The 14,432-nt window shown below is 37.2% G+C and overlaps 1 protein-coding gene across 2 annotated transcripts; it reads right to left on the bottom strand.

The window, feature by feature from the left end:
- Positions 1-1,187: 1,187 nt before the first annotated feature.
- Positions 1,188-11,234, bottom strand: lmnl3 (lamin L3). Of its 2 annotated transcripts, XM_042510920.1 has the most exons (12): positions 10,499-11,234; positions 9,398-9,554; positions 8,237-8,362; positions 7,356-7,526; positions 6,613-6,738; positions 5,583-5,803; positions 4,853-5,072; positions 3,987-4,094; positions 3,753-3,869; positions 2,995-3,105; positions 2,811-2,879; positions 1,188-1,526 (listed from the first exon to the last, which is right to left on the bottom strand). In XM_042510920.1, exons 1-11 carry the CDS (start codon positions 10,894-10,896, stop codon positions 2,841-2,843), a joined length of 1,794 nt encoding a protein of 597 aa, XP_042366854.1. In that variant the 5' UTR covers positions 10,897-11,234; the 3' UTR covers positions 1,188-1,526; positions 2,811-2,840. The 2 variants fall into 2 exon arrangements, with proteins under 2 accessions (XP_042366854.1, XP_042366895.1); XM_042510961.1 differs by lacking the exon at positions 2,811-2,879.
- Positions 11,235-14,432: the final 3,198 nt, after the last annotated feature.

The following is a 14,432-nucleotide window of genomic DNA, read 5'->3' as shown; positions in this document are numbered from 1 at the left end:
GTTAATTTTCAGAATTTTAATCCTTGAAATGCCAGGTTTTTGTCCTGACAAAAACCAGTATGTTTTAGATGAAAAAATAATACAAAAATGAATTATTTTCAGTATACTACATACAAAGTAGATTTTTTTTCACAGCCTGGGATATATGATATTGTATCAGTGTACGTATTTTCTCCATATGCTGAATATGGTAAAAATGACGCCATTAGATTGAAAATAGTACAAATTACTAATTAAAAGGCAAAAGCCCAGAATGACACCCAGATATAATACAGTGTATGTTTTTATGCTTTGATGGCTCAAAAATTGCAGTTTAAATGAGTTTTAATGGCGCATTTTTTGCACTTATGAATGTAACAATTTTCATTTTCAAGCATAAAAACGTGGATGAATCACACCTGTTTTTTGGACTATCCTAAAAAACTAGAGTACAGCAGGACAAATAAAACCAAAATCATCTGCATGGATCGAATCCACTCGAGGAAGGCATCAAAATGTGTTTGAAAATGAGATTATTTTGTTGAAAATGAGAATTGTTTTTGCTTAAAGAGATTTTTTCTGTATTTGGGTGAACCGACCACTTAGGTCCACGCTGCTGAAAATCCCGTCCAACTTCTGTCCTGCTTTTACTTTAAGTGTGCAGCCAAACTCGACTAGAACTGCAACGAACAAAACTGGCCCTGCAGCCGGAGTGATCCTCAGGTTGTTTGCAGGAACATTTAAAGTAAAAAACTAAACAGCAGACTGAAGAACTTTACTGCGACTTTATTCAGAGCAAGAGACGCGTTTCGTCTGTAGCTTTTTCAGGTCCGCTCAGTGAAACTGCATTCACAGTTACATGACTATCAGCATCATTTTTTTCAAAGAGTGTCAGTAACTTGTTTTTTTTTTAAAGTAAATATAATTTTAAAAACATTGTGAATACTTTAGAAAATGTTGATACACTTTGAAAAAAACTGAAAAAAAGTTAAAAAGCTGCTGATAATTACCCATGTGTTTGAAATACCAACTCATGTGAGCGTAAAAACATTTTTTTTTTTTTTTTTTTTGCAATTGACGTGTTTCCATTAGGCGAGTTTTATATTCACACTTTGGAAACTAAAGTTCTTCAGTGTGCGTTGGTCCATTTTGTTTTCCAACTATATTTGCATTAATTGTAATAAACACTAAATACATAGAGCAAAGTGTCACAACTGTATTTATAACTTTATTATGCTAACAGTTTAATTCACACACATTCATTTAAATGAGATCAAATCAAGGAAAGGCTCACACGTTGTGCAGTTAGAGCGATCCAATCAAACGGAGGATTACTGAGGTCGATGCTGTTGCTCTAAGGCAAAGTCTGAGCTCTTCACACTCGGACAGACGCGTCAGGGACCCAAAGTGGCTCGTCAGTGTGGAGATCGTTGCCCTGAGACCAGATCAGCAGCGGACGGTTGTACTCAGAGGCCAGAGCCAGTCCAGGTTCTCCACACGGACAGCAGCAATCACATGACGGCACAGCTCTCCCCCTTCGACAGATCCTGAAAAACAACATCATCGTTTTATTTAAGCAGTTACTATCACGGGACACATGCTGGTCTCTCAAAAACAGTCTGGTTAGCACCGAACATGCAGTTAGAGGAAGGCGCAGCGAGCGAGTGTGAAGCAGGCGGCTGCTGGTGAGCATCAAACAGCTGACATGTGGTCACATGGCACCAGATCAGTGGATTTGGGTTTTTTTACTTCAGTTTTAAAGGCATCAGTTTGGTAAAGTTCTAACTCAAACAAGTGCATCTTAGCTTTTGGGAAATTCTGCAGGTTACAACTTGAAATGATGTTGGAGAGGGCCTCGGCATTATGAAACTAACTAAGATCAATCAACTAATATGTCCAAATTACTGAAAAATGTACATTTCGAAACAATATTGGTTACATGTCAGACGTTTAGCTTCATTGAAAGCTGAAGACGGTGAAAGAGCTCAGTGATGGAGCTGAGTAGAAATCTGCAGGTGTAAAAAAAGCCTGAAGGCAGCATTCGAGGGTAAGTTAAGTATTAATTTTCCTTGACGAATGTTTGTTGGCGGAAAGGCCCTGTCGCTGCGTAGTTTTTCTTTTGCCACTGAGATTTTTAGCAGAAACGTTTCCTGATGGTTTGTGTTGTTGTTTATTTGCTCACGGTAAATATGTTTTGTTCTTTCAACAGAGGGTTTCGTTTTTTTTCTAACTGCTGTCAAGACGGTTTCCTGTTTTCCCTTTTTGAAGGACGAATACAGACGAGCTTGTCTGCTGGAATGAAGATTTATCTCCTAACGCAGGCAGAAGGTACGTGCTGGTTAATTGTTGGTTTGGTTTGTTCATGTGCAAGTTTTTGGCCGAGACACGGCGACGTGAGGCGACACAGCGGGGAGCTTTTCTTTGCCAGAAGCAACGAAACACGCTGCAATGTAACCACTCCGAGCAATGTGTCCCCTCAATGTGCATCCACGAACAGTGCTTGTTTTTGTGAGCGACAGGTTGGGATCTCTGTAATTGTGGAAAAGGATCTCTACAGTGATAGTCCTTTTTTTAAAGAAGTAAGATCCTTTTGGTTTGACCAGAAACAGCCTGGAAACCACAGATTCAATCAGACTACATGTGAATTAACAGTCATTTCAGTTGAGCTTCATGATGCGGGCCTTTGTCTTTGAGCTAAACATGTTCGGCATGATGCTAAAAAAAAGCACAGAAGCAGCAGCACATCCAACATGCATGAAACACGCCATGCATCTGGTGGCGAGCACACACACCAGGTACGAGCAGACGGGCAAACTCCTCCTCCTCCTCACCTACTGTGCAGCGCGCCGTCTGCTCTGACCTCAAGAGACAGAACAGCACTTCTTCTTCTTTCTCTTTGGCTTCAGCAGAAAAAAGTGTCATCAAGTCTGATGTACTCAAACATTTGTGCTTGTATCTGTGAGAGCGCAGAACTTTTTATGTTTCTGGATGTTTGTTTTGAGTCATTGTGTTTACCTGTCTCCGAAAGTGCTGGATGTCGCTGCCTGCGACCAGTTCTTCATCGAACTCCAGTTCGGTTTCCTCTTCCCCTCTGTGCTGCATACACACACGGCGCTCCGCCATCTCCTGAAAATATATAACGTGATATATTATCTTAGTTTCACGTGGAAAAAAATGTCCCAACATTACTTCTTTAATCAGTCTGCCGTCTGCTAAATGTGAAACTCGAAACTAAAAAAAAGCAGCCCACAAAAATGGGTGACATCACGGCGACTACATCAATTTTTTTTTTTTTTTAAATAGTCTGTGTTTACATCCAACTGTGTAAGAAAAAAAAGATTTGCACTGAAGGTCCACTGAATTAACACCCTTTCACTCTAAGAAATGTCATCTTGTGACTTTGATTAGGATCCAATTAGAGTTTGACAGACACACCTTAAAAAAGAGTATATTAACCCTTTAAGAAGAAATGACCCAGATTAGGAAGAAATTATTTTTTAAAAAGATTTCCTGAAAACAAAAATCCCCAAACAATCAAAAAAAATGTAAAGTTGAAACAAACTGCTTCAAAAATAATAATTGTGCTGAAAAAAATATAATTGATAATATTAAACAGTTTGCTGAAAATTTGTTCTTTTTTAAAAAATTATTATTATGTCTATTATTATATTAATTTCTTGTATTTTGCGGGACAGTTCCTCGTTACCATTTTCCCCTGTTTTGCAGTGACTGAGGCAAACTGCATTTCCCAGAATGCCGCTGCACACACTCACCTCGTGGTTGGAGTTCAGAAGAATGACCCTCACATCAGTGACGGGGCCCCAGCTCCTGTGGCCCTGCAGGATCAGGTCCCCTGAATCCGCCTCCATCTCTGCACCTGCTGCCCAGATCTGACCACAAACACAGATTCACGGTTTCTCGTCCAAAGAGCTCCAACAAACGTATTTCCCCTCAATAATGTTCACAGAGACTTTTCTTTTCTGCAGGAGGACAAACGACAGACTCACTGTGAGCGTCTGTCCCGCATTCAGGACGCAGGGGGACGGGATGTGGAAGGAGATGTCTCCAGCGTCTGGGAACATCCTGCGAACCACCCAACCACCGAGCGGCTGCTCCTGGAGCGCACGAGAGGACAGCCAGCAGGTAAACGCTGCTTTTATATGCATTTAAAGCTTTGAAACCGGAGCGAACGGGTCTGATTTCTGTTTAAAAACAGGACTAAAACAGCAGTGAGCGACTCTGCGAGACACATCCCACAAACAGCAAGAAATTAGGAAAAAGGCAAGAGAAGAAAATGGCCTGAAATTTGTTTGATAAGGAACTGAGAAATTATTCGAAGGTTGAAAATAAAAAATAGAGACAAGTTAATTGTAATTATTTAGTTATTTATTCACCTTTTTTGTATCTTTAAATTAGCTTGAAAAGAGAAACAGGGAAATTATTAGAAGGTTAATAATAAATAGGAAAAGTGTAAAAAATTAAAAAAAGTATTTATAATAATTACTATTGTATTTATAGTTAACTTTCCTTTTGATGTTTTGTCTTTGTTTTACTTTTTATTTTTAAAGATTTTTCACATTTTCTTCTTTTTGATAACTTTCAGAAAAAAAACATCTTGTACCTTATAAACTGTAACTTCTTGGTGTTTTTTCAAAGAAATCAAGCCATTTTGCTCTCTTTTGTATTTTTACCTTTTGACATTGTTTTTGTTTTCCATTGTTTTCCTGTTTTGGGGGTCGATATAGTCGACGTGAGGGTGTGAGGTCAGAGCGATGTCGTATGCTGCAAAGCCCTCTGAGGCAAACTGTGACGATGGGCTTTAGAAATAAAACTGAATAGAAACTGAAACAGTTTATGAAGTTACAGTTTTTACCGTCTCAGAGTTGTTCCTCAGTCGAACATATTTTCCGTCCATGTCGACCTCCGCCACGCTCACGGCGCCGTGCTCTGTGGAACGACTGGACATCTTATAGGCCGGCGAGCTGCCTGAGCCTCCCTCGTGTTTCCGTTTCTTCCCTCTGAGTTTTCGGCTGCTGTGTTCGTGTGTTCGAGGGATGGCTGTGTGCTGGGAGGGGCTCGGTGACAGATGCAGTCTGAGGGGGGAAAAAAAATATTATTAATTATTAATTATTAATATATAATATTATTTGTATTTTTAAAAAATGGGAGCAAAAGCAGCAGGCAGGCTCCAGAGATCCAGGTATCACGAAATGTTTTTGATTCATAAAAGCACCAATATATTATTTTACTATTATTTTTATTTTTTATTTTATTACTTTTTTTATCTACATATTTATTGAATAATTTATTTGACCGTTTTATTTTATTATTTTTTAATTATTTATTAATTTATACATTTTTACATATTTAGTTTTTTATCTAATCATTATTTATTTCAGTGAATCTATAATCTGTTACTATTTTTTGTAATTATTATTATTATTGTCATCGTTCATCTTATTTTTTTTTTTTGTCCGTGGGAATGTGTGACCGTATTAGGGGATATATATTTGAACATGTGTTTTGATATTCCCTTGAAATCTCAATAAAAATACTGTTTAAAAATGAACAGAAATATAATAAATAGAATAATATTGCCGTACCTCTGCTCCTCCACCTCCAGCATCTTCCTGTAGGCGTTGATCTCCATGTCCAGAGCCAGTTTGACATCCAGCAGGCTCTCGTAGTCCTCCAGCTGCGTGTACATCTGGCTCCTCATGTTCAGCAGCTCCTGCTCCTTCTGACCGAGTCTCTGCTGCCAAACCTCCCGCTCCCGGTCCAGAGTCCGCTCCAGCTCCTGAGAGCGGCTCTCCAGCAGCATTTTCTGCCCGAGAGGAAGAACAACACGAAGAAAAACGTGAGAAGCTTTGCACAAACTACGCAAACACTTACAATACTAAAATTATAGCCGAAGAACAGAAACAAGCGTTTCCCTCTTCCAGTGAGAGAAGATGCACCCAAAGTTTGTTGTATATTTGAGTAAATTGAGCCGGACAGAAACTACAGAACCACACAGAGGTTAAAATACTGAAGCAAAGGTGGAACAACAAGTATTTAAAACCTTTGAACCCTAAAAAATATTTTCATCAAACACATGGAGGAAACAGCAATGAGCAAATTTGGAAAGAAAAATTCCAGAAACTGCAAGAAATATGTTGATTTTGAAAATTATTATTTTTGTTAAAAAGCTTGGAAAACTTATATATTTACACATACTTACATATTTAGAATTATTTTACAGAATTAGCAAAATTTCAAGCACTTTTTTCTTTGTTTTTCTTTTTGTTGCACACTTTTAGTTTTTTTGTTGTATTGTTTTCTAATTTCTTGCTAATTTTGGGGTAATTTTTTGCTTTTTTTTTTTGTAATTTCAATTTCAAGCTCATTTCATTCTTTTCATGTTTTTGAAAGAAATCAAGCCGGTTTGCTCGTTTCAAACGGCTGAGAAAGGTCACACAAACAATCGTGGGCTTTTCGAGTGACACTTTTCACATGATTACACATTCAATCTAGTGTGGATATTAAAAAAACGTATTTGTGCAGCTTTAAAATCCCTCCAAAATTCAAGATAAGTATCATGACAGTTAGGAAGAGTACGGCTGTATTTCGTGTTTCGTTACAGGTTGCACTTACATCTTTCTGGTACTGCTGCAGCTGGGAGCTGAGGCTCTCCACTCGGAGTTTGGTGGTTTCCAGTTCATCTTTGGTGGAAGACACGGCGTTGTTTTTCTCCAGTGCGGCTTGCTGGGCGTTCTGTAACTGTAGAGCAAAAAGAGTTCAATCTGATACCAGAAATATAACCTTTTAAAACCTGCTGTGACATCAGTTTTGTTGTGTTCAGATGCCTCTCACAAAATAGTTAACTTTTTGAAATGTGTGTAAATCGGCTTCATTTCTTTCAAAAACATGAGGAAAAAGGCAACGACTGACTTGGAAAGAAATGTCCCACAAATTGCAAAAAATAACTAAAAATTGATAAAGAAAATGACCTCAAAATTAGTTTTAAAAAGAGGGGGAAATTATTGGAAAATTATCAAAAACTGGGGAAAAATGTCAAGAAAAATATATTTATAATCATTATAATTGTGTATAAAAAAATTATGTCCCGAAAAAAAAAAATACACATACATTTTTAATTTTCTGCACTTTTTTTTGGGTCATTTTCTTGCCTGTTTTTTTTTTTCTTTTCTTTCTTCAGGTCATTTTCTTGTAACTTTTTACTATTTTCTTGCCAACTGTAGGCCATGTGCTGTTGAGTTGCTCACTGCCTTCTCCCCATGTTTTTTTTAAAAGAAATCAAACTAGTTTGCTCAGGTTTCAGAGGGTGAACTAAATAAACTAAAATCCTTTTTTTTACGTGAATTTTGTGCTGGTACCTTTGAACTGAAGGTCCTGTCGATCTCTTCTTTGTACTGCTGCAGCTGAGACTCGTGTTCCTGGCGGAGCTGCTGCATCGTGTCGCACAGTTTACTCTCAAACTCTCTCCGTCGTCCCGAGTCGACCTCCACCAGACGGCTCTCGTGACGGCTGCGGATCTCCATGATCTCCTACAAAACAGAAACAACGGTGAGTCGAGGAAAATGTGAGCCTGAGGCAACGCAGAAGACAGAAACTCAGAATCAGAATTATTGATCCCTGATAGATAGAAATATAGCAAGCAGAAATAAGTTCCAGCACCAGTACATAAAAATATTAAAAATTTAAGTATTTATAACATGCTGAGTATGTAAAATGTTTAAAAAAATAAATGTGAAAAAATATAGTAATAGACACTTAGCATGAGTATGTTAATATTTAAAAAATATGTGTATTTATAATATGGTGCGTACGTTAAGTGTGAAAAAATATAAATGTTAAGATACACAGTAACAGACTATTAGCACTAGTATGTGAATATTTAAATTATTATACAGAAAATGTGCTGAGGGTGTAAAGTGTGTAAAATATAAAAATCGGACGAACAATGCAATGTGTAAAACCAGCATGTAAGTTAAAAATATTAATAAGTGTGCATTGCTACAATGAACAACAGAGATACACATAAGTAAGAATACCATTAAGAATATGTACAATATATACAGTATGTGTAACACGTTAAGTAGAGCCTACATTGCACATTTGAATAATTGCCTGGAGGGTTGCTGTGGTTGAAATATTGCACCAAATATTGCATTTGAGGGAATTTAAAATTGGAGGTGCAGGTTTGTGATTTATAGTCAGATAATTTACAGCCAGCTGAGCGCCGTGCGTGTTTTACCTGCTCGCTGATGTTCCTCTGCAGTTCCAGCTGTTCTTTGAGAGTTTGCACCTGGTTCTCCATCTCCACCCTCCGCAGGATCTCAGAGCTCAGCTGGTTCTTTGTGTCGGCCAGCGCGCCCTCCACCTGGTGAGATCGCCCCGAACACACACACACGCGCACACACACACACACACACACACACACACACACACATTTAGTGGTTAATGTAATGTTATGTAGTTAATGTTGTGCAGCTGTGCTTTTTTGCCAAAGACAAATTTCCTTTGGGACAATAAAGTTTCTTATTTTATTTTAGAGTATCTGAGTTTATTCGCCCATAACATCATTATGATAAGCAGGTTTTTAAGTCTGACAGCTACTAATTGTTATTTTCTTAGACCTGCAAATGGGAGCTTTAACCCTTTGAAACCCAGATCAACATAACTTTTATTGCGCTGCATTTATACACCTATCACAAGTAATTCAACTTTTAAAATTTTAACAAATTGGTTTGATTTCTTTCAAAAACATGGGAAAAGGCAGCAGGCAACTTTGCAAGAAATTAGTCAATTAATAAAATTATTTTTAAAAAGCTAAAAATGTCCAAAGAATTATATTTATAATTATCAAATTACATATTTAAAAGTATTTTACTGAATTATTCTACAATTTAAGCACCTTGTGTCAAGTCATTTCATTTTTTTTTTAACTTTCCTGTGGGGTTTTTTGACTAATGATTCATTTCTGAGTCATTTCCTAAGTTGCTCATTGCCTTCTTCCCATGTTTGTTTGTTTGTTTGTTTGTTTGTTTTTAAAAACAAACCAAATTTTCAGGGTAATTAAACATTTTAAACTTCAACAAATTGGTTTGAAAAAAAGGGCATATAAAAGGCAGTGGGCAACTTAGCAAGAAATGCCCCACAAGGTGTATTTTTGAGTGTTTTGGATTCTAGAAACCTAATTTTTAGGTACTTTTCTTATATTTTTTACTAATTTCTTGCTAATTTCTGAGTCGTTCAATTTTACGTTGTTCATTGCCTTCTTCCCATGTTTTTTTTAAAGAAACCAAGCCACTTTTCCAGGATTTCCAAGGGTTAAACCGTCAAACAAAGACATCCCCACATCTCCAGTTATCCCTGGGTATGACCTTGCATGTGTGAAAACAGCTTTAGTTCATACGTTTTCCAGCTGACCCTGCAGGTCGGCGAAGTCTTCGCTGAGTCTTCTGTTGTCGGACAGCAGCTTTGTGTACTCGGCGTCCTTGGAGCTCAGAGACGCCTCAGTTTTCCTCCACTGGGCCACAGCGTTCGCCAGATCACTCTCCTTTTTCTGGTTCCTGGAGTGAGAGAACATCGAAGCACAATTATGAGCACCACTGAAGATAAGGCTATTAAATTACGTATATAGAAAACTAAAATGTATAATCCTCTTAATTATATTTTTGAAATGATTTTACAGAAAAACTGATTTATGTTTTAGAACTTTCTTGAGGTCATTTTCTTTTTAGGGTTTTTGGGGTTTTTTTGGGGTATTTTTCTTTACTTTTTACTAAGTTCTTGATAATTTTGGGAAATTTTTGTTGAGTGGCTTGTCGCCTTCTTCCCATGTTTGTGAAATTAAGCCAAGGTGCTCAGGTCACAAAGGGTTAGTTAAAAGCTTCAGTGTTGTGTGGAAAAAGTTTTGAGCCTCAGCAGGATTATTACTGATGTAATGTTTGGTGTATTGAATTCACCCTGAATTAATAAGCGTCACTGAAATGATGTGCAGAAATATTTTTATGTTTGCTCTGTTTGTGTGTGTCTTACAGAAAGCGAGATTGCCTTAAAAATGCCAATTTTTAAACAGAGTCTGGTATGAAGAGGGGGAAATGTTTAAGAAGGGAAAATATTTTAGAATTATTTTTTCAAAATAATTTTACAGAAACAAAAGGAAGAAAATGCATTTTTAGCACTTTCTTCGGGTCATTTTATTTGTTTGTTTGTTTGTTTATTTATTTAGTTTTTTTGTATTTTTCTTCTGACTAAGGCTTCAGTAAAGTGTGGAGACAAGTTTTGAGCCCCCGCATGAATATTATTGATTTACTGTTTGGTGTATTAAATTCACCCGAATTACAAAGCGTCAAAAAATTACTGTGCAGAAATATTTCCACCTGTGCTCTGCAGCTGTGCGTCTTTCAGGGAGCAGTATTGCCTTAAATATGCCAATTTGTAAACGGAGTCTGGTGTGACAGTTTCTCCGGCACCTGCTCGATCATGCATGGCTGTATCCTAACGCCGCTACCTGGCCTGAAGTTTCCTGTACTCCTCGCAGAGGTTCCCATAGTCGATCTGCAGACGGGCCCTCTCTCCGGCCAGGACGTCCAGAGACTTCCTGACATCGGCCAACTCCTCCTCGTACAGCCGCCGCACGTTGCCCATCTCCCGGCTCTTGGACTCATCTTTCTCCTCCAGCTGGAACAATATGGATGACCGCTCACTCTCCAGCTCCTGGACCCGCTGGATGTAGTTAGCGAGCCGGTCGTTGAGGTGCCGGAGCTCATCCTTCTCCTGGGCGCGGAACAGCCGGGGGCTGGTGCTGGAGGAGGGCAGGCCGGGGTCTGCGCCGCGGCGGCCGGCGGAGCGGCTGGAGGAGCGGCCGCTGGAGGAGGCGGCGGCGGGGGTGGAGGTGGCAGAGGCCATGATGGTGGTGCTGTGGCAGGCACTTCTTGCGGTCTGCGTCCACAACTGATCCGGATAGTTTACTGTAAAAGACAGACAGCAATCCGTGGGCCGCAGTCAGGTAACGGTGCACCCATCCGAGCCGGCCTGATATCAGTGAATTAAAGTGACATTTAAACGCTCCGGTAAAGTTCAAAGATCATCGCGGCGCACAGAAAACACGGATCTGGTCCTCAGGTGTCGTTTAAAGGTCTTTTTCCTGAATCAAAGGTGTCCACAGCTGAAATTAATCACATTTGACGAGTTGACGCACTGAGAACAAGTGAAGGAGCCGCCAGAGACAAGGCAGCATAAATAAGGCAGTACGTTTCCGGGTGAGATTTTCAAAATAATGCTGGTTAACGGATGGACACTACCAAAGTAAAAAAAAAAAAAAAAAAAGTGTCTTTTTTTAAAATTATCATTATGATCTTTATTGAAAATGTCCAAAACAAGTATGGAAACAATTACATTTAACGAGTGTATGGAAGCAATTGCCATCAAATGTATAGAAAATAAAGGTTAACGTCTTACAAGATTGAAAATGCATTACAATGGTAGTGCTTTTAACTTAAAGTTTTTAATGGAAATATAAAATTAAACAACAAAGGGAGAAAAGCTAATAAAATGAAATAAATAAACCTTTGTGCTTTAATTCCTTTTATCACTTTTGAAGAAAGTGAAGTGTGTGTGTGTGTGTGTGTGTATGTACATACAATTTATTTATTTCATTTATTTAAAAGGAATGAAATTCTTAAAAACAACAAAACATGTGTAGTGACATATAGTCTATTTTGTCACCATATCTACCATTACCAGATATTTACCATTTTACAACATTTTGGTTAAATTTATCGTCACATATTTATTCAGTTACGCATATTATTATTGTTTGTAATCTAAAATGGGTGTTTTTGTGCTGTCAGTTTGTGATTGTGATTGATAGCAGTTTGTATATTTTGAAAAACTGAAATAAAATACTCCAAATGATAAAAACAGATAAACTGTATGTCACAAATAAAATAGCCTACATACTGAATAAGTGTAACCCTGTTGAGTCTGATGGATCTTTTGTTTTGGAATAATTTAATAAAACATTTTTTCATCTTGTGTGCCCTCTCTTGTATGTAACTCCTATATTCAACGGCCATTTCATTTTTTATTGTTACCAGTGAAATGTCTCATCTGATATGTTAACCTGTTGTGTCCCAACCCATTAAAAATCAATAAAAATTTTAATTATTTTTTTGTTTTTAAGTGGACAAGCGATAAGGGAATAGAGCTGACAAGATTTCAAAAAATGTCATAAAGTAATAAATAAGTTTTTTTTTAATGATTACATACTTGAACAGATGGTGTGATAATAACAGAAAAAGTGACAGAAGCAAACAAAACAATTAAATAAAAATCAAATTAGTACTACCACAACTGTCTGATATGTCCCTTCTGGGCTACTGTAGTAACAACACGGCATGGAAAAGGCGGGAAAAAGGAATAAGACTGCGGAAGAAACAATATGGCGGGTCGGTGGTCCCTGGAGGAGGAGAACAGCTGTGTAAATATAAACGGCTCATTGAACGTCGGTAGCGCTAGTTTATGCAACGTGTCCGGCGCCGGTGACATAATTGGTCATTTTCGGCAGTTTTTCGGTTTATCCGGCGCATTGAATTGATTTCAGAGCAGAAATTACTCTGAAAGTGGAGCTCAGAGCAGAAGAGGAGACATGGAGGTAAACAAACGGCTGAAGCGCAGAGGGAGTGAGACCCAAACAAAGCTGTTAAACAAGGTAAGACTGTTTTTTAAACGCTTATTGGCAGAAACTATTCCTAATTGTTTGTTGTTTTTTGCGGCACAGGGTTAACATCCTTTGTGGTTTCCACAATATGTCCTGTTGTTAATGTGCTGATAGTACTGGGGGGTAGAATAATCTCGGGATATGTAACACGAAGTCTGGTGTTGTCGTTTAATTGTAAACCCGAAATACGTGTGAGAAAACTTCCTTAAAATGAAAACGGTCCCATTCTTAAATGCGTTTCCTGAAAGATTTTATTTTGAAGGCCAAACCGGAGATGTTTCGTTATTTTTCGGCTTAACTCGGTGAGGTTTGACTGACATTCCTGCAGGACATCAGCTGATACAGATGACTGGCTGAAAGCCTGGAGCTGATGTCACTTACCACAAGACCACAGTTATTTGATCACCTTCTTTAACCCTTAGGGACTGTTTTATTTATTTATTTTTACATAAAAGCATTTTACGCAATTTTTCGCTGTGTTCGTGCATATGGCATATATGTAGGCAAGATTTTGTATTTTCATTTTAATATTTTAATCTTGGGATTTTCTTCTCAGCTCCTACAATAAGTCTAAAATAAACTGTGTCAACAACATTGTTTCATTCATACTGTTAAGTGCAAAAGATGCAGCACTGAATCCCATTCAAACTGCGACCTTTGATCCCACAGCCATCAAAGCATAAACTCATGCATTGTATTATTTCTGGGTGTCATTCTTAGCTTTTGACTTGAAATTTCATTTTTTACTATGTTCCACTTGATGGCGTCATTTTTTAAATATTTGGCATATAGAGAAAATACATGCTATTTCCACTAGGTGACCTGTTACAATCAATGTTGCTGCTAATCATTGACATATCCCAGTCTGTAATAATAATAAAAAAAAAAATCTACCTGGCATGCAGTATACTGAAAATAATGCTTATTTTTCCCCATCAAAAACATAGTAGCATCATGACAAAACCTGGCATTTAAAGGGTTACAATTCTAAAAATTAATGAATATTTGTAATTTATGATTAGGACTGATGTAGGTTAAAAAATAAACACAATGAAAGTAGAAAATCATATTAATGAATTACAGTTTTTAAAGCTTGATTTTGAAAAGCTCATTTTGTGTGAAGAGCGATATGAGTGTGTGTAATATTAAAGTGGGCCCTCAGGGTTAATGCAACATAGTTTTTTACCAAATGTAGAATATAAAAAAATGCAGTGTTAATAGCTCATAACCAGTCCATCAAAAGTAATTATCATTTAGTGCTTGAGATTGCCAATATGTTTTTTTTCCTGATGTTACTATTCATATATAATATATATATATATATATATATATATATATATATATATATATATATATATATATATACATACACACAAAAAAAAAACCACAACATGGAAATACTGCAAACATAACAGGCATGTATAAATGCTCATAATGTTGATCCATTCTGCATTTTTTTCTTTGCACTATCTATAAAGTTAACAACTTATAGACCTGTATTTAGATATGTCATTTTTATTGTTGGTTATTGGTGCATTTTAAATATCTTTATATAATATTTACATATGCATCTGTCTTTTTTTTTTTTTACATACTCGTATAAATAACAGTTTTAACTTATTCAAAAATAAATTTTATTTTTTAATTATTTGAAAGCAATTCAAAAAACAAGAAAAACAAACAGTCATATTACTTGTAGGTGAACATGTATTCGACCAAAAAA

This window comes from Plectropomus leopardus, chromosome 1 (genome assembly GCF_008729295.1).
Source record: "Plectropomus leopardus isolate mb chromosome 1, YSFRI_Pleo_2.0, whole genome shotgun sequence".
Lineage (NCBI taxonomy): Eukaryota > Metazoa > Chordata > Actinopteri > Perciformes > Serranidae > Plectropomus > Plectropomus leopardus.
The sequence above is the reverse complement of the archived record's forward strand: the minus strand, read 5'-3'. Positions and strand labels throughout refer to the sequence as shown.